Source organism: Phocoena phocoena, chromosome 3 (genome assembly GCF_963924675.1).
Source record: "Phocoena phocoena chromosome 3, mPhoPho1.1, whole genome shotgun sequence".
NCBI lineage: Eukaryota > Metazoa > Chordata > Mammalia > Artiodactyla > Phocoenidae > Phocoena > Phocoena phocoena.
In genome coordinates this window covers 29,450,932-29,475,586 of record NC_089221.1, presented here as the reverse complement: position 1 = coordinate 29,475,586, position 24,655 = coordinate 29,450,932, and the positions used below count along the sequence as shown (strand labels likewise).

Sequence of the window (24,655 nt, the reverse complement as noted above, 5' to 3'; positions counted from 1 at the left end):
GTTTTCATGTATGTATTCCTTGTTTTTAACTTTCTACTTTATTTGAATTTTCTTTTTCTTCTTTTTTTTTTTTGGTCCCACCATGAAGCTTGCAGGATCTCAGTTCCTCAGTCAGGGACTGAACCCAGGCTGCGGCAGTGAAAGCCTGGAACCCTAACCACTAGGCCACAAGGGAACTCCCATCCTTTGTTCTTAGTTTGGCATATTCTTAATCTTTTTTGTATTGTTAAATGTTTCCTTACAAATAGGTTGAGTCCTTTTAGAAAGAAGATGCAATGAAAATCGATTTAATGATTAGTAAAATAATCTTTAAGTAATTCCTGTCTTCTAGGAAGTTCCTAGTGTTTCAAATAAATTATCATAGCTGCCTTTGTAAATTATAGAGAAGTTAGACACAAAGTTTAAATGTTAAAAGACATAAATACACCTTAAATCAGGCTAGTCATTGGGTGAATTAAGTCTGTAATCAAGGTATCCTGAACCCCACGTCTTAGTCTTCATTTCACAAAACATTGTTATCTCTCTTTACTTATCAACTTAGCGCCTACATCACAATCTTACCCTTTTCTCGTTTGCTGTGGTGTCTCTATTGTATTAACTATTGTAATAAAAAACAACACTTACTTATTTGTCAACATTCGATAGTCCGCCACTTTAGTGGACAAATCAAGGATTTGATCCAAAATTTCTGCACATATTGAATAATGCTTTCTGTAACGAGCTTGAACCCTTTCCACGGCAATCTGCTCATGAATTTCCTTAACTCTGAGGGCTTGTTCTTCAAAATCAATCTTGGCTTGTCTGGCCAAAGCCTAAGAAGCAAAGACATATTTTTAAGTCACTGTAATTGGGCAACGATTCAAGTAGAAATAATGTCATCATTTCAATAGCCAAAAAAAAAATCTCTAAATAGAATGAAACTTCCTTTTATATCAGAAAAAAATAAATCATGAGAGAGCACTTTCTCCTTAATACATTAAGCACTGGTGTGATGGCAAAGACAATATCGGAAATATCCCACCCTTAGCTTATGTTATCAGCAAAACCCAGTACAGAGAAAAGTGTACTATGTGGATTAATGATAAATTGGATCTGAAATGTTTAAAGAGAAGTCCTGAGTTCATGGACTGCAAATACAGTTGGGGATCACAGAGAAACAGGCAAGCATAGCTGGCTCCCAATCATAGCTGGCTTCTGTGTACCCATCTCAGGAGACTTAACCTGACACATCTGCTCTGGCCAATGCCCTGTCTTTTAGTGGGAGACTTCTAGGATACTGATTTATACTTAGAAAATATTTTGGAAATTCCCTGATTATACTGGCTTGGGAATATAACACATTTGCCAATAAATGTTAAATGTGTTTAGACAACAAAACCTTCTGCTGTTACAGCCTTAATAAATAGATAAAATTCATTCATAGAGACATGTATTTCTGCAGAAAGTAAGAAAATACTTAGTTTGGCATTACCCTCTGTTTGCTTTGCACTATTATTTTGTTTAGGGAACCGACTCTTCACACTAAGTACAAAGGTCAAACTTGGCATGACCAAATGTTGCTTTTCAAACAGTTATACCAACTCCTTGAGAAATTCTATCCTGTGCTAACGTGCTCCAGAAACAAGAGCTGCCTCCTGAAACTTAACCCAACAAGTGTACGATGGCGGTAAACATGGGTCTGCAGGAGCTGTGCTCGAATTCAAGCCTCAGCTTGTACAGGTGTCAAGTACTAGCTGCGGGACCTTGGCCAAATCGGAGCTTCCCTACGTCTCCACTCCCTCTCTGTGAAGTGGGGATGGTAAAAAGACTCGGCATGAACAGAAATTAACTGTCAGAGCAAATACCTGTTATCATGATACTATTCACAAGTAACTAAATGCGTGACAATGGGCTGCTACTGTCCACTGAACCAAATGGAAGCTTCATTTGGTTTGTTATTGTTGTTTGATTTTGTTAGTTTGCTTTAGTTTTGTTGGGAAAGAAGTTGGTCTGGGTGACCTCTGAGGTCAATTCTGTACATTTGGCACGTTCAGGAATGACACCAGAATTTGTCATCGTTGTATTGTTTTGTAGGCCCTGTTTTCATGGAGAAAGCATCCAGTTTAAGTACAGAGACTTATGGCATGCTTCATGAAGTGTGAAGACTTCAGAGGGAAGAGGAATCTGAGAGAGTAGGAGCCGCCAGATGAGAATTTACGAAGCGAGCCAGTGAAATGGGTTGTGAGGCTGGTTTACTACTGAGTGCCTGGAAAGCATGTGGAAATGTTTAAGATGCCACAGAACCAAAACCTTGACGGGAGCCCAGGAGCACCCCCTGCAGGAATGGAGCAGCTTTCTCCCGGTGTTCTCTTCCTCCCTGCTCCCTCTCTCCTTCCAGGCCTTTCTTCCTTCTTTTTAGCCATGGACTCTGCTATTTCTACCCTCTCCCCAGCCCCCGTGCTAAATCCACCACAATTTCCAGTCCCATTACAGCAAAGTGGCTTGTAGCCCTAAATAAAGAAAGAAGGAAAAGGAAAAAGAAGTCCGTGGGAGCTAGTAACTCTCAGCGGTGTTGAGCCTGGACTTTAGACTCTGAGAACCGCTGTGCTAGGGCCACACCACCAAGCTGTGCAACTTTGAGCTTTCTAAGTTCCATCCTCCCGACAGATGAAATGTACACAAGAACAGTGTCCACTGCCAAATGGTGCTGTGAGAATTATAATGCATGTAATGAACATAGCTCAATGCTGGACTCAGAGTGGATGCTCACAAGTGTTAAATGCTATTGCAGTGAATTACTGTGAATAATAGTAGGTGGCACTGAAATTTGAAATCGGCAACTGTTTAAATTAATATAGAATAGATGCTCATTTGCCTTCAAAAAAGAGATCATCAGATTTAACCTAAAAACCAAACAAAACAAACAAAAACTCCTGATGGTGAAAAACATGAAGTTCTCTTTCCCTTTCTCCCTTTCCTCCTCCCTGCTTACTTAGGAACCAGCCTAAGTATTTAGGAACCACTCCTGCTGGAGGATGTGATGCATTCAAACTGTGAAATCAGGCCATCTCAGAGGGAGGGGTGCCCAGCAAGCAGATACCTCAACTTTGGGAAAAAGTTATTGTGTAAATTTTTTCCAGGGGCTTCAGAGCCTCACAATTCTGGCCTCTGAGGCTCTAGCAGACCAAGTGTCCCAATCCTCTGAAGTGAGTCCAAGCCCAGGTTAGGAAAGAACAGGTCATGCTTCTCATCACAGTGAGACCAGTCCTGCTCTAAGACCGGTGCTTTACTATTTTGCACTGAATTAACAGGGCTTGTGAAGCAAACATGTTTAGCAAACAGGCAATTATTTCTAATGTAAGCAAATGCCACTCAATCCATTCAAGTTTACTCTTGTCAAAAAAGAGAGATGAGGGTTTCCCTGGTGGCGCAGTGGTTGAGAGTCCGCCTGCCGATGCAGGGGACGCGGGTTCGTGCCCCGGTCCGGGAAGATCCCACATGCCGCGGAGCGGCTGGGCCCGTGAACCATGGCCGCTAAGCCTGTGCGTCTGGAGCCTGTGCTCCGCAACGGGAGAGGCCACAACAGTGAGAGGCCCACGTACCGCAAAAAAAAAAAAAAAAAAAAAAAGAGAGAGAGAGATGAAACAATTATCCAAATAATTCGGCTATTAAAGACACTTGAGATCATGCAGGTCAAATTCATGGCGTATGGCTCCCCGCTCTCCTCCTAACGTTTTGGCTATGTCTGTTCTACAAAGGCAAAAGCACCATTTCCCTGACTCTGGAGAATACTGTATTTTCGAAATGACATTTCTCAAAATTGCATAATTTTGCCAAAAAATGTGTTCCACTTTCATGGAAAATCACAGTGGAAACCAAGTTGCTGATAAATAAAGCATTGCCTTCCTATTTTCTGTAAGGTTTTCTCTTCTGCTCAGCCTGGTTTTATGAATATTTTATGGCAGTAAAGACAGGCTATCTAAAATGCCACTCACACGAGCTTTATATTTCTTCAATCAAATCTGGCTTAACAGACTGAATAAATTTGAAACTGCCCCAAGAGGAACAAGACAAGAAGTGATTCCTATAAATCCCTTGATAAAATACATCTATTTTGGTTATTAGAACTGTACATATAAAGATAAGGAAGATGTTAATATGTCAAATAACTAAAAGATTAGATAATTTGATTTTCAGAGTTATGAAGGGCCTAGACACAACGATACCATGGTGGCCAAGAGCATACCTGGCACCCAAATCTTGGCTTCTGTAACCATTCTCAACTACAATGAACCAGGGTACCCTAGAAAAATGGCTTGTTCCAGTTTTGAGGAAGGAATAGTACAGTATGGGCCTGGGAAATCTTGTTTTACCAGAAAGCAAGGAATTGCTTATTCAAGACTAATGGTGTCTTATAAAAAGGAGGCAGCTTGAAAGTGCTCTCACTGCCTGAAAATAGTTTTCACTTAGAATAATGAACACCAAATAACATTCCAGTGAACTTTAAAGAAAAAGAAAGTCCTTTATGCTTCTAGAAAACAAGAGTAATGACTCAAGGAAACAAAATTTATATTATCATTCATTTTTTTTGACAGCACACTTTATACCTGAAGAAAATGGAATAATGTATTTAAGATATTCAAGGAAAGAAAATGTGAACTAAGGATTTTATATACAACAAAATTGATGAGTATAAAAGGCACATACAGTTATCAATATGCAAGCACTCAGGGAATATTGTTCCCATGAGCTGTTCTTGAGGAATCTATTGGAGAGCTTCAGACAACAGAAATGACCAGAGAGATGTGGACATAAGGACTGAGGGTGAGCATTAAATATTTGTAGGATCAAGACTAAAGGGAGAGAGTATAGTATGTAGATGCTACGTGTCCTGTCAGTGCAGTTGTACAAAGATAAAAATGGGGAGATAATAGAGAGATCATACAAAAAAGTAACTCATTAAATGATTGGCATCTAAACGCAGCCTTGTTTACCTTGACTTGATAGGAAGGATCAAAAGTAACCTTAGGAAGATTTTTAAGGGATATATTGTTTACCGCTTCTCGATCGAGAGCATCCTGGAAATCTTTAAGCCGTCTTTCCTCATATTGTTTTTCTCTGAAAATTCTGTTTTGCCGTAAAACTTCCTTCTCGTGCCGAACGTGCATGAGCTGCACGGCGATCCTGCGCTCCTGCTGGGACTGTCGCATCAGCCGGTTGATCAGCTGCTCCTCCCGATAAGCCTCCTGGAAACACCATTGCGAGAGCCAATCATTTGTCAAGGTGATGTCCACATTTCCCTCTGGGCTGAAAAGCCTACACGTAAACCATGTGTAAAAGGCATAGTATTCACCTGCAGAATTGATGTTCTGCTATTTGATTTAAATTTGAACATGGCAAAAATTGAGTTATAAAAATGAAAATTTCCACCGACAGTTGTATAATTTTGGTATCCGGAAACACATGGTTTCACAACTCCTTATTCTAAATGAATTATTACTTCCTTTAAAATCGGATCAAAAAATAGATTAGGTAATTTTTTTCAAGGTTTTATAAACAAAGGGTGTAATTCTCCATTTATAAGCATGTTTTCAGAAACTTGGAATTGTGCTATATGCACTCTTAACATAAAAACTAGTTGTAAAAACAAACGCAGACATTGTCTGGCTGAGGATGGCAGATCTGCTTAGTTCCCAGGGGGGCCATCTCAATTCCTACATGATAGATTGGGCAGATTGGAGAAGAGGCTAAGGGGAAATGACCTACAGTTTATCTTAGAAAATCTGAGTGGTTGTAACCTGAGAGAGAAACTAGATGCACTCTCTTGGCTCCCTTGGCTATTTTAAGAGAACCGAAGGGGAACCAGTGAACAGTGGAAGAAGCATCAAACTGGGAATCAGTGGCCCTTGCCAGTGCAGCCCCAGCTGTACCATTAACTGGCTTGCAGCCTTGAGCAAGTAACTCGGATTTTCCGGGCCTATTTCTTGACAGGGGAAATGAAGGGTTTGGGTAAAAGATGGTCTCCAAGGCATCTTCAAGCTCTCTCACTCTGTCTAAACAGAGACACCATGTGGAAGGAGGCCGTAAGTATAGTTCTCCAGGGAGAAGACTTAGAAGAACATCTAACTAAACATTGGGGTTGTCCATTTAACACTCAACAGTCGAATTGTTCAGGAAGAAAATCTGGCATCACTAGTGACACTGTTTCAGATTGTGGGAGAAATACTATATGTATGTTCAGAATCAAGATACAAATAACAATAACACTCTGTGGAAAATACCAAAACTTGAACTTGGGGATTATATAAAAATGTAGATTAAATAAAATTCAACTGAAAGTAAATATGAAATTTTTTCTGTTATTAATATATCAGCTAAGAATAAAATCATGAACAACTTTGAAACATATATCTCATCTAGTTACAACATTCTAGAAGCTTTAATATTAATCATTTGTTTCTTTTGAGGTCCAATAGTGGAGGTGAGGCAGAATGTAAAAATGGCCACCGATTCTACAGTTTTCTTCATCCACAGCCTCCAATGCTATCCTGCAGATATTCCCATCAAAAAGTAGAATCTATTTCTTTACTCCTTAATTAAATATGGGGTATGGGGTGACCTCTGACTTGAACTCACCAATGGGACATTAACAAAAATAAAACAAAACAAAACACTTGTGGTCTGACTTTCTTAATTCTCTTGTGACCCTTGCCACTGTCACCACAGTTTCTGCTCAGCTAGAAAATGAGAAACCATAGAGAGATACCAGTCTTCTCAGCTGGAACTAATGAAACTCTTCCAAGTCAGCCAGCCTCAGCCAACCCACCAGCCGACCAAAGACATCTGAGAGAAGCCAGGTAAGACCAGCAAAAGGCATATATCTGAGCCCAGCCCAAACTGCCTACCACATTTTGGGGGTGGTTTGGGATACATAAAGCATAGTCAAAGCCATATTTTTAGAAGTAGAGCCTTGATTTATTATTCCAAGTGAATTCTATATTGAATTTGGAATATATTCTATATTTGTCTGTGTCTACACGGCAAGGCAATTTGGTTGTTGAGATGAGAGCTGGTCATTCTGACCCTGATGAAGAACTGGGTTGGTCAGATATGTCTTGGTCATTGCTTAGATGACAACACATTATGATTAAAAAGGAAAAGAAAAGAAATTACTGTTGAATGGCTGAGTCAATGCTATGTATATGAAGCTTCAGTATGAAGAACCATCAAGTGTATTAAGACCTGCAACCAAAAGTTGAGTGGAAAAGATTCTTTTTTTGTTCTATTGTACAAGTAGCTCATGTTTTAGAAACATACCTTTTCCCAAAGTTTCATTACAATTTGGGCCACATTTTCTCATAGAAAAATATGTTATGGTTAAGTGCTTAGGGCAGCTTACAGATGTCTGTTTAACCCTTAACATAGATGAAATAGTCTACATCTGCAATGAATAAAATAGAAAATAAGAGAAGTCACATTTCTCTTTTCAGTATATTTAATCATATTTGGGGAAGACTTACAGATACACAATCCAAAACATGCTCAGTTTGATTGCCAAGACCTCTGCCTTTCCCATGAGTTGGAGCTAGGAGCTTACTCTGGTGCATACCATTACTTTAATTCTCCAAAGATGCCCGAGCGGCTCTCCTGGAGGAATGGAGCATGGCGGGAAAGACGTGGAAGCTAAGCATTCAAGGGTCTTTTAGTTAAGAGATGGGGGAGGTGTCTGGTGTTCAAATGCCAGTTCCAAGGAAATAATCCAGAAAAGGTTCTGGGAAGGTAGAGATAGGTGCGCTGGAATGAATCCCAAGAACAAGCTAAGATGCTGGCCAAATGATCACACTATCAGTTGGGAGTGTGCTTTTCACAGTCTGAAAATCTTCACTTAAATGCCTATGAAGTACTTAAACTCAACAAGTCCTAAACTAAACTCACTAACTCCCCTTTAGACCTGGTCCTCCCCCAGTATTTCCCCGTCTCCACTGATGACACTATTAACCCATGACTTGGTGACCTAAAATGTTAGGGTCATCCTAAGTCCATTCCTCTTGTCACCCTAATACAATTCTTGAAGAAGTAGTCTATTTTGCCTCCTATGTATGGTTTTAAATCACTGTCTACTCCATTCGGTACCTATTGACACTGCCCACTGACACCCCATAGTGGACATCAGCCCCTCCCCATACCTTGCCTTCCCCCCCATCCCTCTCCAGAATCTATCCTCTAAAAAAGTTAAAGTGATCCTTCTAACCTTAAGTCTCATCATTTCATTCACATAATGACATTTCTTTATGGATAACTAGGCAAGATAGCAACCTGAGCACAGATCTCTGGCTCTCTCTTTATAAGCCCAACTAAAATAAGGGTCTGTAAACTCCAGGGGGAGATTGCAACGACTTGGAGGCTAGAGAAGATATTATGAGGCATTTCTGATAGATTCACTGCAAATAGAGCCAAATCAAAGTATCCAGGGCTGACACAAGATTCATGTCACACTCCCGAAAAGCAGCAGATACTTGAGGGAAGCAGAGGAAATGTTAATCCTGACAAGTACCGTTTTCACTTTGGAGGAGAGGAGGATGAATGGGAAGGCATTAAGAAATTAAGAAATTAAGAAACAATTAAGAAAACAATCCCATTTACAATAGCATAAAAAATAATAAAATATTTAAAAATAAATTCAACCAAGGAGGCAAAAGATCCACACTGAAAACTATAAAACATTAATTAAAGGAATTGTAGAAGACAGAAATAAATGGAAAAGATATCCCATGTTCCTGGTTTGGAAGAATTAATAATGTTAAAATGCCCATAATACCTAAAGAGATCTACAGATTCAATGCAATTCCTATCAAAATTCCAATGGCATTTTTTACAGAAATAGAAAAACAATACTAAAAGTCATATGGAGCCACAAAAGACTCCAAACAGCCAAAGCAATCTTGAGTAAGAAGAACAGAACTGTAGGCATCACACTTCCTGATTTCAAAATATATTACAGAGATGCAGTATTCAAAACAGTATGGCACTGACATAAAAACAGACATATAGACCAGTGAAAGAGAAGAAAGAGCCCAGAAATAAATCTACATATGTACTACAGTCAATTGATCTTCAATAAGGGTGCCAAGGCTATACAATGGGGAAAGGACAGTCTCTACAACAAATAGTGCTGGGAAAACTGGATATCCACATGCAGGAGAATGATACTGTACCCTTATCTCACACCATATATAAAAATCAATTCAAAATGGATTAGAGACTTACACATAAGACCTAAAACTATAAAACTACTAGAAGCAAATATAGGGAAAAACATTTCTTGACAATAGTCTAGGCAATTATTTTTTTAACATGACCCTAAAAGTACAGGCAACAAAAGTAAAAATAGACAAGTGGGATTTGATCTAGCTAAAAATTCTGCACAAAAAAGGAGACAATCAAAAGAGTGAAGAGGCAACCTACAAAATGGGGGAAATTACTATTTGGGAACCATACATTTTGGTTAATATCCAAAATATGTAAGGAATTCAAATAACTCCATAGCCAAATACCAAATAACCCAATTTTAAAAATGGTCAGAGGAGAGGACCTGAACAGACATTTCCCAAAAAAAGACAAACATATGGCCAACAGGTATTTGAAAAGATGATCAACGTTACTAATCATCAGAGAAATGCAAATCAAAACCGAATAAGATATCACCTCATATCTCTTAGAATGGCTATTATCAAAAAATATAAAATAAAAGCAAGAGAGAACAAGTGTTGGCAAGAATGCGGTGAAAAGGGAACCCTTGTAAACTGTTGGTGGGAATGTAAATTGGTACAGCCACTATGGAAAACTGGATAGTGTTTACTTGAAAAATTAGAAATAGAACTACCATATGACCCAGCAGTCCTACTTCTGGCACATATCCAAAGGAAATGAAATCAGTATCTCAGAGAGATGTTTACACCCCCATATTCACTGTAGCACTATTCACAATGGCCATGATATAGAAACAACCTAAGTGTCCATTGATGGATGAATGGATAAAGAAAATGTGAGACACAAACATACACACATATGTGTGTGTGTATATATGGAATACAGTCAGCCTTAAAAAAGAAGAAAATCCTGTCAGTTGTGACAACATGTTTGAACTTGGAGGACATTATGTTAAATGAAATAAGCCAGACATAGAAAGACAAATACTGCATGATCTCACTTAAATGTGGAATCTAAAAAAAGTTGAACTTATAAAAATAGATCTTAAGTATTCTCACCAAATACACACACAAAAATGGTAACTATTTTTTTTTTTTGGTGAGGTGATGGGTGTGTTAATTAGTTTGATTATGGTAATCATTTCACAATGTATTCATATATCAAAACATCACATTATACATCTTAAATATATACAATTTTTATTTGTCAATTATACCTAATAAAACCTGGATGAAAAGTTTCCTTTTACCTCTAAATGTAACAATAGATATACATAGCTGACATAGATTTTAGATTCTTATTTTGTCAGTATTTTTTATTGTGGTAAAATATGTGTAACATAAAATTTACCATTTCAATTCATTTTTAAGTGTATAATTCAATGTACAATTAAGTAAATTCACAGTGCTGTATAACCATTACCAGATTTTAGATTCTTTAGTAAATGTTTTACGTAGATTTGTTTTCTGAATGTTATTTGCTGTTATGATGTGAGGATGTGACATTGATTCAGAGTAGCACATAATACATACATAAGATACACATATGTGTGTATAAAAGACTACATTTCGTAAAACCTTCCAGCACTATTATTCAGTCAACAATTAAATATCTTACCTCTTGTGCTTCGTGGGCTATTAACTGGTCCATTAAGAGTCTCCGCCGTCTTTTCTCCCTTTGCTCTCGTGCAAAAGCATCTTCTTCGAGGCGCTTCTGGATTTTTTTAAGGTAGTCATCATCCGAATAAGTGTTTAACAAATCAGCGGTTGTCTGGCCTGTTGTATCTAAAGAAGTCTTGGATGCGCTAAGGACAATAGTTTTTATTTAAATTTTAAAAAATAACTCAATCACACACCACTACTTGTGATATGGAGGAAGACCTCTGGAGATGGCTCCCTTGAGTGCTCTGTTCATTTATTAATACAAGCATCGAAGCAAATATTAGAACTTCAGTGTGAGATCCACAGCTTATCAACAGATTCCATTTGCCTCACCCCATTTCTGGACTCTGTATCTGTGAGGTCTTTAGCATAGCCTTCTTTCTAGGCCTGGTGCCTACTTACTTACTCTTTTACTTCTCATGACCTTCACTGTGCCCAGAGATTCTGGATTTCTCTCCCTCTTCTTCCTGCTGGTTCTAGGCCTCCTGCCTCCCCTGCTTGGAGTCAAGAGTAAGGCAATATTGATAACCCAAGTGTCAGGGAAGGCATACTTCTACAAGAGTCGGCCAGGTACACTAATGTGAGGACTCTGAGAGTACTTCCATGGATGGTTCTGCCCACTACAACTCTCCTCTCACCTATGTGAATGCAAGGTGCTCTATGAGCTCCCAGTAGCTTTTCGACTCCTTAGGGCAGCAGCCCAGCTCTTACTAGAAGCTCAGCGGTGGAGAGTTGACTTGCACCACGGGTCTGACCTAGCCTCTTGCCCAAGTCCTGGAGACCCAAGTGAGAAGATCTACCTTGGGGCTCTTGTCCTACCTCATATCCAGAACTCACAGATCAGGAAGTTGGTGGTCTCACCAACAGAAAGCAAACACACTCAATTTAGTGAGGCAAATGGTGGCTTAGTACAGAATTTATAGATTCATTCAAAAGTTGCCTTTAAAAGTAAAAGATACATTTTTATGTACATATGGATCAAATAATCAATTCTCATCTGCATATTCTTTAAAAAATAAAAAGAATACAACAGTACAATGGTATAAGATATAACGTTACTTGCCAAGAAATAATGACTTTAATATTATGAATAATTATTATTCTTAATGTCATAAGTTATTGCTGTGTTCAGTTTAAAATATAACTTATAATCTTATTCAAAAGACAAGGACACATTATTATGGTAGGCAGGGATTAAACAGTCATCAATTCTCATACAGACAGAAGTGTTCTTACAAAAGCATAGCTAATTCATGTTTAATGAATAACCACACGTATTGTTTTTAATCTGAGGCCATGCAGTTTCATTAAATCAAAGATCAAAATCATTTACATGGTTGAATTAAAATTCTTAAATTATAATTAGTTCTGTTTAATAATCACATATTTATGGTATGGATATTTTATTATAGTTCATTATTTGTACATTTGCTGCTTCCAGTTGAACTCTGAGCGCAGAAGAAAAGTATCCTAGTTTACTCTCCTGTGTACCTGTGCCTCATAGTCCTGACATGTAGCTAATGTCTGCTAAATTTCAAATAATATGCTTAGAAGCACTATACAAGTGTAATATAACTTAAAAAAATCACACATTGAAATTCTGGTTATTTTATCAGCAGGGGCTCAACCTTTGATTGCATTCTGTCACTGAGAGTCACTGAGCAGAAATTGTGTAGCTAACAAAGCCTCAGTAAGATCAAAGACAAATTTTAACCCTATTTATTTATTAAGATTTAGTGCAATTAAGTATTTATGAAAATTGTGTGGCATAACTTTTTCAGGTCCTTCATCAAAATCCTTACTATATTTTTACTTAAATATGTTGTTTAAAAGATTTTGCCTCAGATTGAGCATGGGTTAATAGCTCTCTCAACACTGTATTTATGTCACCAACAATATACTTAAGATACTGGCTCTCCTTTGTTCATCAATCAGTCTGTCCAACCATCCATACGTACACCCATCTGCTGTCTTATGCCAATTAAGGCCTGAAGAAAGCTACGTGATATTTACTTGAATAAATATTCATTTTACTGAGATGTGGGTTTCTTGAGGGCAATAATTATGTTTTCTTTATATCTGTTTGCTTGCCAGGCCTCCATAGAGTTAATAATTGTACGTGTATGAATTATTAGTGATAGGAACCCTGTCCAAATTTGTGTATATATATAAGCAGTTGCTAGAAGGAGACTAAGGTAAATCTGTGAATCCAAATGTCAGATTACAGCAGCCAACAGCCTCAGCTAAAGAAACAAATAGCAGATGGCATTTATTATTTGTCTTAAAAAATAAAGAAATAGTTCATGTGGGGAAAAAGCAGCAGTGGTTGTTCTTGCATTGCTCTCACTGAGACATCATTTCATTCTTTCACAAAAGAGAAAAGATAGACTTCGAAGTGACATCCCTGGGAAAGTCTTTCAAAGGCAGGCTGTGAAAGGGGCAGCTGTAGAAATTGCTCCTAAGGTCAACCCAAGAGATGATTTTAGTGCTCTCTGTCATCAAGTAGTGTGAAGTTTCTGGAAAAACCCAGAACATGCTTGATTCTAAGCTAAGGATTCAGAATGAACTGAAGAAGCAGTGGTCAATAACAGAGATTAAGAACGGCCATATTGTACCATAGCTCTTTTTTCTTTAAAAGTTTGCTCTAGACCAGCGCTTCTCAACATTTTTTATTTGCGGGTCCATCAGAAAAAACGTCCTTTGTGAAGTGTACTGGAAGGGATTTGGAGTCACAGATGGGGCTGCTCACAGCCACAGGTGACTGGTCTAGGGACTCTAGCTGCCCCAGGCCCTATCCTGCTGCTCTGAGAAGTGAGGATGTCCATATCTCATGGGCCCGCAGCGGTAAATCTCTGGCAAGACCAAGTGGAGGCTTCTGCAGAGAAAGGACTTGTGATAGACACTGCGATTTCCCTCCCTTTTCCCTCAAAACAGAGCCACGGTTTTATTCAGGAAAACAACTTACACAGCTAAAGTCTACAATTCCCAGCTTCCCAATCTGCTAGGTATGGCCATGTGACTGAATTCTGACTAATAAGGCATAAGCAGAAATGTTATATGGGGCTTCTGGGAAGGCTCGTATAAGGAGCGATTTCAGATTGGATGTCCACTTTTTGCCTCTCCTCCTTCCTGATATTGGAACGTGGGCCAAATGGCCGGAGCCTTGGAAGCTATCTCTTATTTGCGAATGTGACTTTGAAGACAGAAACCACACATCAGGACAGTGCAACGAAAAGGAAGGCTCAGTCCTCGTTGACCTTGGAGCAGCAACACATGCCCTGGGCCACTTACCTTCTGATTCCTATTGATATTATAGGAGAGAGAAGTAAATATCCATCTAATTTAACCCACTCTGGTTTCGGGGTTTCTAAGGTAACTGATAGAGAGGGCTAGGGTTCAGGTTGGGTTGGGAAGGCAATGAGGATGAGGGTGAATATTTGTACAGGAAGGATCTTTAAAACACTGAACCACAGACAGGGCAAGGACACTATTGAATCAAAATGGATGCTGGTACAGGGACTGGGAGACGCTGCTGTGCTTGGTGTTGATTCTGGTTGCTAAACTGTGTGGAAATCGAGGCGTCCCAAGAAAGGGGTGGGCTGCGGGGCTGCAGAGAATACCATTCACGAAAAGCAAGAGTGTTTCAATATTTTAAGATAGTCATTCTGGTGGACACCGTTTGTTTATCACTCCGGAACATGTGGCTGGGGAGATGAGCGAAAGAGTTGGAAGAAGTGGAGTGGTTTCATGGGCCAAGGTCAAGGGTGGGCGTGGCGGGGGTCAGGTGGCAGCTGCATGGGGGAGTAGGCTTGGGCTGTGGTTATTTTAGGAGTGAGGTGAGCACTGATGAATATGGGGAGGGCTCAGAGTAGGACATCAGGAGTTTCTGCAGTGGGAAGGGGGAAAGGCGATTAATGTATACATTCTTCATTCTGCTTCACTTTCCTTTCACACTTGACTTCCTCACCACTTCTCCTTCTAGCTCATTCTTATTCCTCCTCATTTGACTCTATTCCCTCTCCTCAAAGGTATTAATATGGAACTGAAGTATATAATTCATGTATATTTTTCTTCTTTAAGAGATTTATCTCCTATTATATAAAACATAAAGGAGAAGAGTTTAGATAGTTTCCATGAAAAAAATGCAGAGAAATTCAAGCTGTTCCTATATGTGTAGTCCCTAATCAATTATTTTCTGTGAGTCAATGACCCCTAATAGGAAACAAAAGGGGAGAAGATCTTTATCTGTAGGAAAAAGAAGCCCATTAACCAGGCACTTTCTGTAAAGAACTCATTGAACTGTTTTAGTGACATTCAGTCAACAAACTCATTCAACAACTTTTTACTGCTGGTCCCTGTGCTAAATGCTGAGGATGCAACATGACAGCAACCAAACTAGAGTCTAATAATGGCTTTTTTGTGACAAATGTAAATTAATAGTAACTTGAAAAAATGTTAGTGAGTGTTTAAAAAATATGTGTGAACTTACAAGGGTAAGTATAACACAGAAAAATAAATTAACCTCACATCTCATAATAGCCACTTTCCCTTTTGATTTTACAAAAATTGTTAATGAACAACTAATCTGAATCTTAGCTCATTTATCTTCCTTAATATACGCTCTTAATGAAGATTCTACAAGGTGAAAATATCTTGGGAACAGCTATTTCAGGTAAACTATTTCTAAATATTCAAAAGTTAGAGTAGAACAGAATGCAGTTTTGTGGTTACTGAGATAATTTGCATCCCACCTTTCTTTTGCTTGGAGATCCTTTTTTATTAATGCTTCAAACTTCTTAATCTCATTGGCCACATCCTTTAAAGGAAATTCATTATCAGTTTTTCACCTCTAAAAAACATTGAAAATTTTCATTTACCGCATTCATTCAAACGTACCAAGTGACATGCATTACTAATTCAAGCTAATTAGGAAGAAAGATCTGAAAAGCTACATTCTAGAATATTTTTCTATTCTGATCTGTTACTTTTAGACTAGGCTAAATATATATAAAAGAAGGTGAAAACTGCCTAACCCGAATCATTCAGTTCACAAGTCTAGCTCTGACAGTACATCAAAGGGCATTTAATGAGAATAAAGATTACCTTTATTCAGTCAGGACGTGCATTGTTAATTACAATTCTTTTAAATGAGAATAAGCATTTTTTTGGACATAAATATTTCTTTTTTTTTTTTTTGCAGTACGCGGGCCTCTCACTACTGTGGCCTCTCCCGTTGCGGAGCACAGGCTCTGGACGCGCAGGCTCAGTGGCCATGGCTTACGGGCCCAGCCACTCTGCGGCAGGTGGGATCTTCCCGCACCGGGCCACGAACCCGTGTCCCCTGCATCGGCAGGCGGACTCTCAACCACTGTGCCACCAGGGAAGCCTTGACATAAATATTTCTTTAAAATCATCTTGAGTGTTTTAAACATTTAAGGTTGTGCAACCTTACTTACACTATTAATTTGCTCTCTGAAAATTAATTTTAGCTAATCCTCTGCCTACTGCAAATCCTTATTAATAAGCTTTAATCAACCCAGGGAAACATGAGAATTAAATACTTTTACTAAAATGGGGTCAGAGAAAAAGCCTCTGTGGGTAGTACTTTTTAGAATCTAACTATAGGATTTTTTAATATTAAAAAAATGTGAATTAATATAAAATGCAATGGGTGTAGAAATCAGAGAGACCTCTCAATCTCTGTTTTAACAGCACTGTGTACTTGGGTAAAACATGTCAGTTTTCTGAGTCTCATTTTCCTTATCTAAAAAATGGGGAAAATAATACCCTACTTAGAGAATTATTTACAAATTAAAGATGATGTGAAGTGCCCAACCCACAACCTGGCATATAGCAGATGATCAATAAATGGTAGTCATTAATCTTTTTTCTTAAGGGAGAGAATATCCCTAACAATCATTATAGTAGTATACAGTGTAGATTGCAGGAATTAGTATCAAAATGTAGTATTGTTCCCTTGTGAAATATAATGAGATTATATCCTATTGGAATGATTGACAGCTGGTATGGTCTAGTAAAATATCAATAGTGTAAGTATCTTAAATTTAAATATGATGAGAGCAAGCAAGTTGCTTAACATCTCTAGGATTCATAGAAAGACAGTGCAGCATGGGGAGGAGGTATTGAGGAAAAGCAAATAGTAGGAATGGCACACACATGGGATGGGCACCTGGACTGGCCCCTGTTGTACCCATGGGTATCATGACCCATTACAACTATGCCACTCTGTCATAGTTTGTTAGTAACCACAGAATCCACAACACAGGAGCCGCACAGATTCTGTCATTTAATAGAATTTGCCATCCCTGTCCTAAAGCTACATTCTCTGTTTCTGAACAAATAACTATAAAATGGATTGGATATGCATATGGTGGAGGAGTTTTAAATAAGAAGGGACAATAACAGAAGTAATTCAAAAAGGAAGTAGGGAGTTCAGGGAAGTCTCTATATGTTTTAGGGAAAGATCATCCTTTCATTAAGATAAACACAACACATTATTAAAGGGTTATCACTTACCTCTGCCTCTGTTTTCTTTTTCAACGTTTTTTGAGTGTCAAGTGCTTTCAGAATACGGTTTGATGCGGGTTTAGGAATCTGTATGATAGCTGCTTGGATTTTAGCCATTATTTCATTTTGTCGTCTTCTGCTCAAGCGTTCCTAAATATCCCATACACGTTAGTTTAGTTATTCAGTTCATCAGAATAATATGCAATGTTATACACTCACAGGTACACAGATACACAAATTTTCCATTGAAATTTTCGGAACTCAGTAATTAACCAATGGACTGGGTGTTACAACTGTGTAATGTTAGGAAGCAAGTGTCAATATAACTTATTTTGAAAAGTATGATATTGAAACACAATTTTGGAATCCCCAAATTATGCCGATCAAATGTGTGTATTTTCATTCTGGGTAGCAACCCTCCCCCATATCACTAAAGCATCTGAAGCATTCATTTCTACCAGACAACTTAAAAAGAGGTCAAGTTGTCCCACTGTTCCAAAGAATGGCAGTTCTAGTTCTTAGCCGCAGGGAGATGCGACCATCAGCAAAGGTGGAGACAGAGAAAGGGGAAAAGTGAGGGAGAGAAAGGTGAGAGCAGGCAGAGCATGAGGCTTATACCAGGAACTGGCAGCTCGGGCTGGATTCATGCTTACGCAATGTGTAATATAGACGTAAGTGGCAAACAATATACTATGCACTAATGAGTTTCTGGAAAAATTGTTCTATAAAACCTTTTAGATTTTAAAAGATCTTTGTTCTTCCTGGAGTTTTTGAAATTTTTCAAGTTTCTCAAAATACATGTGGACAAGATCTTTGTTCGTGTGTTTATATTGTTCTTGAAACCTATGTGTAACCTGCACCAGATTGAAATCAGTTTGACGTTGTATCAGGTTTCTATGTCTCTAACTGAAGAAAGCATTTCAAGAAGATTCCATTATTAGAGAAAAAAGAGTATATTGTCATTATAAGCACACATAAAATTTGCCTTCAGAATAAAATTTCTATGAATTACTACTGTTGATGGCTAGAGCAAATTCAAGTCTCATACCAATCACTCACACCCTTAATTGATGTAAGGACAATAAAAATGCATGATATATGCTTTTAGAATTAAACTTTTTGCCCTGAGTTTAATTTTCAATGAATGGTATTTGTATCCTTACAAATACATTTTCATAAAAATAATTTATAAAACCAATTTCAACATAAAAGAGATAATATAAGAAGCTAGATTCTTTCCATTACTTAAGCCACTTCCTAGTAAAAAGTGAAGAAATAATGAAAACTTCCAGGCCACCGGCAATGAGGGTACAATAGTAAAAGAAAATGAACTCTCAGTGATGATTGTGAAGTGGGACACAGAGCAATGGCTAACGTATTTAACTAAAACTTTTATATTCGAAAGTAATCTACTTAGAAGCTGATGACTTACTAAAAAAATTTTTTTAAATGGTACCATTGCTCAAACCATTCTTGGTCCTTCTTTTCTAAAACTGCCTCAGTAGATACTGACACTTACTCAGAAGATCAGTTAAGGCCCTGTGAGCTGTCTTTAAGCACTTATACACACCTCTGCTCTTTTCACTGTTAAAAATGTCCTGGCCTCCATCTTCACAGTGGCAACGAACATGTAAGGTTCTTCAACATCCTACCACCCCACTTCAACATATATATATATATATATATTTTTTTTTTTTTTTTCTTCTTCAACTTAATTCTATTTCCCCCCAGCCCAGGAAATACCCATTGAGCCATCAAATAGCCTGCTGTTAAATGTGTGGAGTCAGAGTGCCTAGGTTTGAGGTTTAGCTCTACTACCTACTAGCTTCATGAAGTTGAGCAAGTTACCTAATCTCTCTCAGTTTCATCATCTGTAAAATGGGAATACTAAAAGTACCTATCTCATAAGATGGTTGTGAAGGTCAAATGAGATAATATACATAAAGCACCTGGAACAGGGCCTGGCATCTCACTATGTATGTTCAATAAATTTTCATCATTATCGATATTAATATGTAATAGACACCTGCATCTTCTTCCATCTATATCAAAGAAAAAGGCATCTCTACTTTTTTCATAAGATATCTCCTCCTTCATCTGAACCATTGATTCATTCTTCCTCTTTACTTCCCCAGAGGGTCTCCTTCCACTTGGGTCCTCACACCACTCATCACCTGCCACTGATTCTTTTTCTCAACTGCCAAGTTGTCCCAGTCTCCATGTCCATAAAATGAACAAATAATCTCATACTTCTGTTGAGCTTCTCCCCTGCAGCTGCTGTTATTCTCTCTTCCCCTTTATCTCCACGTGTCTTGAAAGAATAGTCTATGCTCCATTCTTCCTCATCTCCACTGCAATCCATACCACTCTGCTGAAACATTTTTCTCTCCCCAAAATGTAAGCTCTAAGAGAATTGGGGGTTTTCCTGTACTACTCACTTCTGAGTGCCTGACATAAAGTAGGAGCCCAACAGATCTTTGTTCAATAAATGAGTAATTGACTTGGGAAAGTCACCATGGCCAACATTAAACCCAATGGTTTTTTATTTGGACTCAGCTCCACAGCACTTGTAGCACTTGTTTACACTGACTGTTTTATACTTTACAAAGAATTTTCTTATATATTGTTTTTCTTGAAGTTACCAAAAAACCTAACTCTCAGGCAGGTAGAGATAAACATCCTTGTTTTTACAGTTGGAAAAAGTGAGACTGAGACTGTTCCAGGGACTGACCCAAAGTTAACCAGCTTGCACGTGAAGGAAGTAGGATGAGATACTAAGTTACTGACTTTCAGCCTAATCTAATTTCTAGCTCTCTGTGGGTGCTGAGTTCATTCTGCTACCAGACTCATAAGGGTGTCCACCAAGAGTAGACAAATCTAAAAGTGGAAGTAGCTCTCACATTTATTGTCATTGTTGCTTCATAAATTAAATTTTAAAATTTAATTATTTTCATTTATTTTTATGCACTACATCAGTACAGTATTCCCCATTATCCTACAGACCTGGAAAAGTTAATGGCCTTCACTTATCGTAAGGAAACAGCACAGGAACTACAGAGATTTGTCAACTAAAGAGTTGTATCAAATAATCAAGAGACACTTAATGAGTATTTGCAACGTTGAAAGCATTGTACTAGGCGTATTTCTTGAACTTGAGGAACTAAAAATCTTGTGAGGCCATATGACAGATAAATCATGAAAGTTAGTCAATACTATCAGCAACAGGAGGTTAACAGCAAAGAGTAACAATTACCTGTGCCCTATGAGCTCCGCAGAAAGAGTCCATGTATACTGGGAAGGCTGCACAGAGTAGATGGAGGAAAGTTTGGGGGAAGCGGAGAGAGGAGAAGGGTGAGCTTGGGTGGTAGAGAGGGAAGAGCAGAAATATACAAGTCCTATTCAAGGACAGGCTGCCAATCAATGCAGAAGAAAGACTTTATGCTGAGGTTTATGAAGAAATGAAGTTAGAAAGACAGAATGAGACTCTTTAGTGAAAGAACTTGGATGCTAGTCTAATTTGGTGACAAGATTATTTGTAAATTAGCAAGGTTTCTGTGCAGAAGAAACCAACAAAAGTGGAACTGAGGGCAGATTCACCTAGCGGTTGATTAACCTCCAGTAGGAAGCCTGAAGATAGGAAGCCGCATTCGTAGGTTACTGCAGTAGCTCAGCAGGAGGTCTGAGCAGATAGGATGGGGTAGAAATGGAAAAGAGAGGAGCGGGCACAAAAGGCACTGGGAATTTAGGAGCAAACAGTTGATAAGTTATTGGCAATTGGTGGATAGGATGGAGAGAGGCATCAAAAATGGATAAATGAATTGAAAATATTAATATAAAATAAAACCCAAATATGGCCAATAACATACATCAGGGACATATATGCCTGATGGGGCTTCTTTGAGAATGCAACATCACTGCTGTGTCACTTTACCAAGCTTTATATTGTGATATGCTTATAATGTTTCTCTATGTACTTACATCTTGAAAAGTCTCGCTTTTCATGTTTTGAACTTTTGTATTTGTCAGGGGTTGCATGGTTTGCATTTCCACTCCAGTCAGCACACTTTTCTTTTTTCTCTGGAGAGCAATGTACAATTGATATAAGAGCTTTGTGGCTGCCCCAGGCTTTTCTGTGATGATATTGTGGGCCACGTTCTGATCAAACTGCACACCCAGAAGGTGAAGTGTGGGCTCCAAGCGAGAAAAATTATTAAGTTTGGCACTTGACATCCTAGGCATTAAAATATTTTACATAATTAGACACTGAAATAAAGCAAACAACAAATAACAGAGGTATTACCATGATCCCATATTATGAATTATCCCATGTTCTTTTAAATATATCAATCCTCTCTAAAACCACTTAATCATGCAGATACATTGAGATTTTGTGTATTGTCTTAACTCCATGCATTTATTTCTCTTGAATGGCTAAACTAAAACCCATTAATTTCATATACTCTTCTACTTAAATAGATGCTAGAATTTCTGCAAGAAGTCAGTACAAAAACATAACTAAATGCCTTCTTCTAAATGGAAAAACTTAACTATCGTTTTGAAAAATATTTTACTCAGAAGACAAAATTGCAATTTAAATGTCCATTTCTTTAAGTGATGTCATTGCTAGAACCTGAAGATAACCTTATTTTCAGTTGCAGTGACAACTTTCACAGTAATCCCCTCAGGCACTATCAGAAATATTTAATTAAATAACATTAGCTATACAACTAAATTAGTTACGTAATCTTCACTGTACACTTCATATTACTTCTTCAAGAATCGCTAAAGACTTTCTAAAATATATGTATTATTGAATCACCTATCATCAAATTAGGCTCACATTTTAGAAGAAATTCATTAATTCATTTATTAATTTACTCTCTCAACTATACCAATAATTTGTTTAATTTAATAAATTTTTATAAATTTATTAAAGTCTTACAAAGATAAGACACCCTGCCCTTTAGGAGTTCATAGTGGGAAAACAGATGAATAACAAGTAGTGATAAATTGATGCAACGGTTGTAATAGAGGTCTCAAATGACCTAGGGCTGTCAATAAGCCTGTGAATCCAGTGGCAGAAAGAAAGCAAAAGACGTTAGATGCATTTTCACTTTTGTGCTTCTCTGTGGCCAAACTGAATGCAAATGTCAATTTTAACCACTGGTCTATTTTTTCCTTACTTTAACTTCCAAAATCTCAGTGACATTCTTTGATGGAAAAAATACACTGAATATACTTAAATATAAGTCAAAGTCACATCCTCTCCCTGAAAAAAAGATGATACTTTAGAACAGAGGGAGTTGGTGGAATTTCTAATATTATAGGGTTACTCACTCAATAACTTCATTTTGGACTATAATATTATTTGGGAAAGATACAATGACCTTTAATGACCTCAACTGAATGTTTAGAAGCTGAAAGAGATCACTTAGCACTTCTTTTTAAAATTTATTTAATTAATTTATTTATTTTTGGCTGCATTGGGTCTTTGTTGCTGCGTGCAGGCTTTTAGTTGCAGTGAGTGGGGGCTACTCTTCATTGCGGTGCTTGGGCTTCTCTTGCTGCGGAGCATAGGCTCTAGGCATGCAAGCTTCAGTAGTTGTTGCACGTGGGCTCAGTAGTTGTGGCTCGTGGACTCTGGAGCACAGGCTCAGTAGTTATGGCGCACGGGCTTAGTTGCTCTGCGGCATGTGGGATCCTTCCGGACCAGGGATCGAACCTGTGTCCCCTGCCCTGGCAAGCAGATTCTTAACCACTGAGCCACCAGGGAAGCCCAATTAGCACTTCTTAAACTTCATATACTGTTCCTAGTATATTATATATTTCTCAAGAGACAGCTCTCAAGCAGTGGTTCTAAACATTTTTTTTAAATCACATATACCAACCTCTGGAAATCTGATGAGAGCTATGAAACCTTTTCCACAGGAAAGAAAACACACATTCATGCAGATACACAAAATGTGTATACAATTTGCTGGTATTTGTGAACCTCCTAAAATCTAGTCTAAAAGTACCTGTTAGCTGCCAAGGATGTGGATCTGGGGAAATATAGGAATGATTTATAAATATAAATAAGGAGCCAGTATCATGGAAAGGCCAATGTCAACAAACGTAGTGACACAAGACACTGAATTCCTTTTCCAGATCTGTGGTATAACTTATCGTATTTCCTATTTCCTCTATTTGGTTAAGTATATTCAGTGTGGCATACCACATCAACCAAACTTTGAATGAAATATTTTAAATTGATAAAGAGAAACAGATCTTAGAGGGGATAAGAAGAGATAAGGAATGCTACAAGGTAATCTTATCAACAAAAAGGGTAAAACATTGTTTTAGGTCTTCTCATGTCATGTTCAGTTTTGCAATTTGTTCCCCCACAAATGACCTTACAGTTTGAGATAACAAACACTGGACTAAAATGATTAGGGTACAGCAGACCATGTTTTGAAGAGTCTTATTGTGACAGAGGATGGTCAAATCAAAGACCTGCGTTCACATTCCTTGGACGGGCACCTGGCATCCCCTTTTGATCTTCCATCTCAGTTCATCATTTCATGTCCTTCCTATCTTAGGAGTCCTGTATGCCTTGTCCACTACACTTACTTGGAAAGATATGGCCTGAGAGCCACTTTTCAGAGATTTTGCCTGGGTCATAACCTTGGGCTTCAGAGGTTAGAGGCACCATAATTCGGGAGGGAGAATCCAAAAACAAACACTATTCATTTCCAAATTTTATCAAAATTTAGCCCTGTACCCAATAAAAGTGAAGAACACTTCCCCTCCTCTTTCTTGTATTACACAACCCCCAGAATGCAGTGTAGCCTGCTAACACTAGGGTTCAGTGACACAGTAGGCTTTAAAATGGCTTTTACGGTCTGGCCGAAGTGTCCAGGTGTAATAGTATTTCCCTCTGGAAGCTTTTAATATATACTCTAAATTTCCAACCAAAATTTTGGGAATATAACTGGTGTGTAAATTGGTGGAGTCCACTCTTGTTACAGTATATGCGCAATCAGTATAACATGATAATCAACAGTTGTTTTTGAACCCAGAGAACCCACTGGGACATCTTTGCTCTGAAGACATAGCATATGATGTAAATGATGACACCCGAGGGGATAAGGAATGTATTCTGGGAAAAGTCTTCTCCCTCTCTACTTGCAGTCCTTATTTGCCAAGGGATTATCAATCTCCTCTCCTCCTTGCCACCTGGTGATGGGATACATCTCACAAGGTAATTAGAAGCTGCCCTCCCAAGGGAAATCCATGTT

The 24,655-nt window shown here is 38.2% G+C and overlaps 1 protein-coding gene across 1 annotated transcript in view; it reads right to left on the bottom strand.

Moving 5' to 3' along the window:
- Positions 1-24,655, bottom strand: part of SPEF2 (sperm flagellar 2) — a 172,611-nt gene that overhangs the window by 131,949 nt on the left and 16,007 nt on the right. The window contains exons 3-8 of the mRNA XM_065873225.1: positions 21,357-21,609; positions 17,388-17,528; positions 15,602-15,666; positions 10,807-10,993; positions 5,037-5,225; positions 625-812 (exon numbers count right to left, since the gene is read on the bottom strand). Coding sequence (XP_065729297.1) covers positions 625-812; positions 5,037-5,225; positions 10,807-10,993; positions 15,602-15,666; positions 17,388-17,528; positions 21,357-21,609 — 1,023 coding nt within the window. The remainder of the gene's footprint in view (positions 1-624; positions 813-5,036; positions 5,226-10,806; positions 10,994-15,601; positions 15,667-17,387; positions 17,529-21,356; positions 21,610-24,655) is intronic.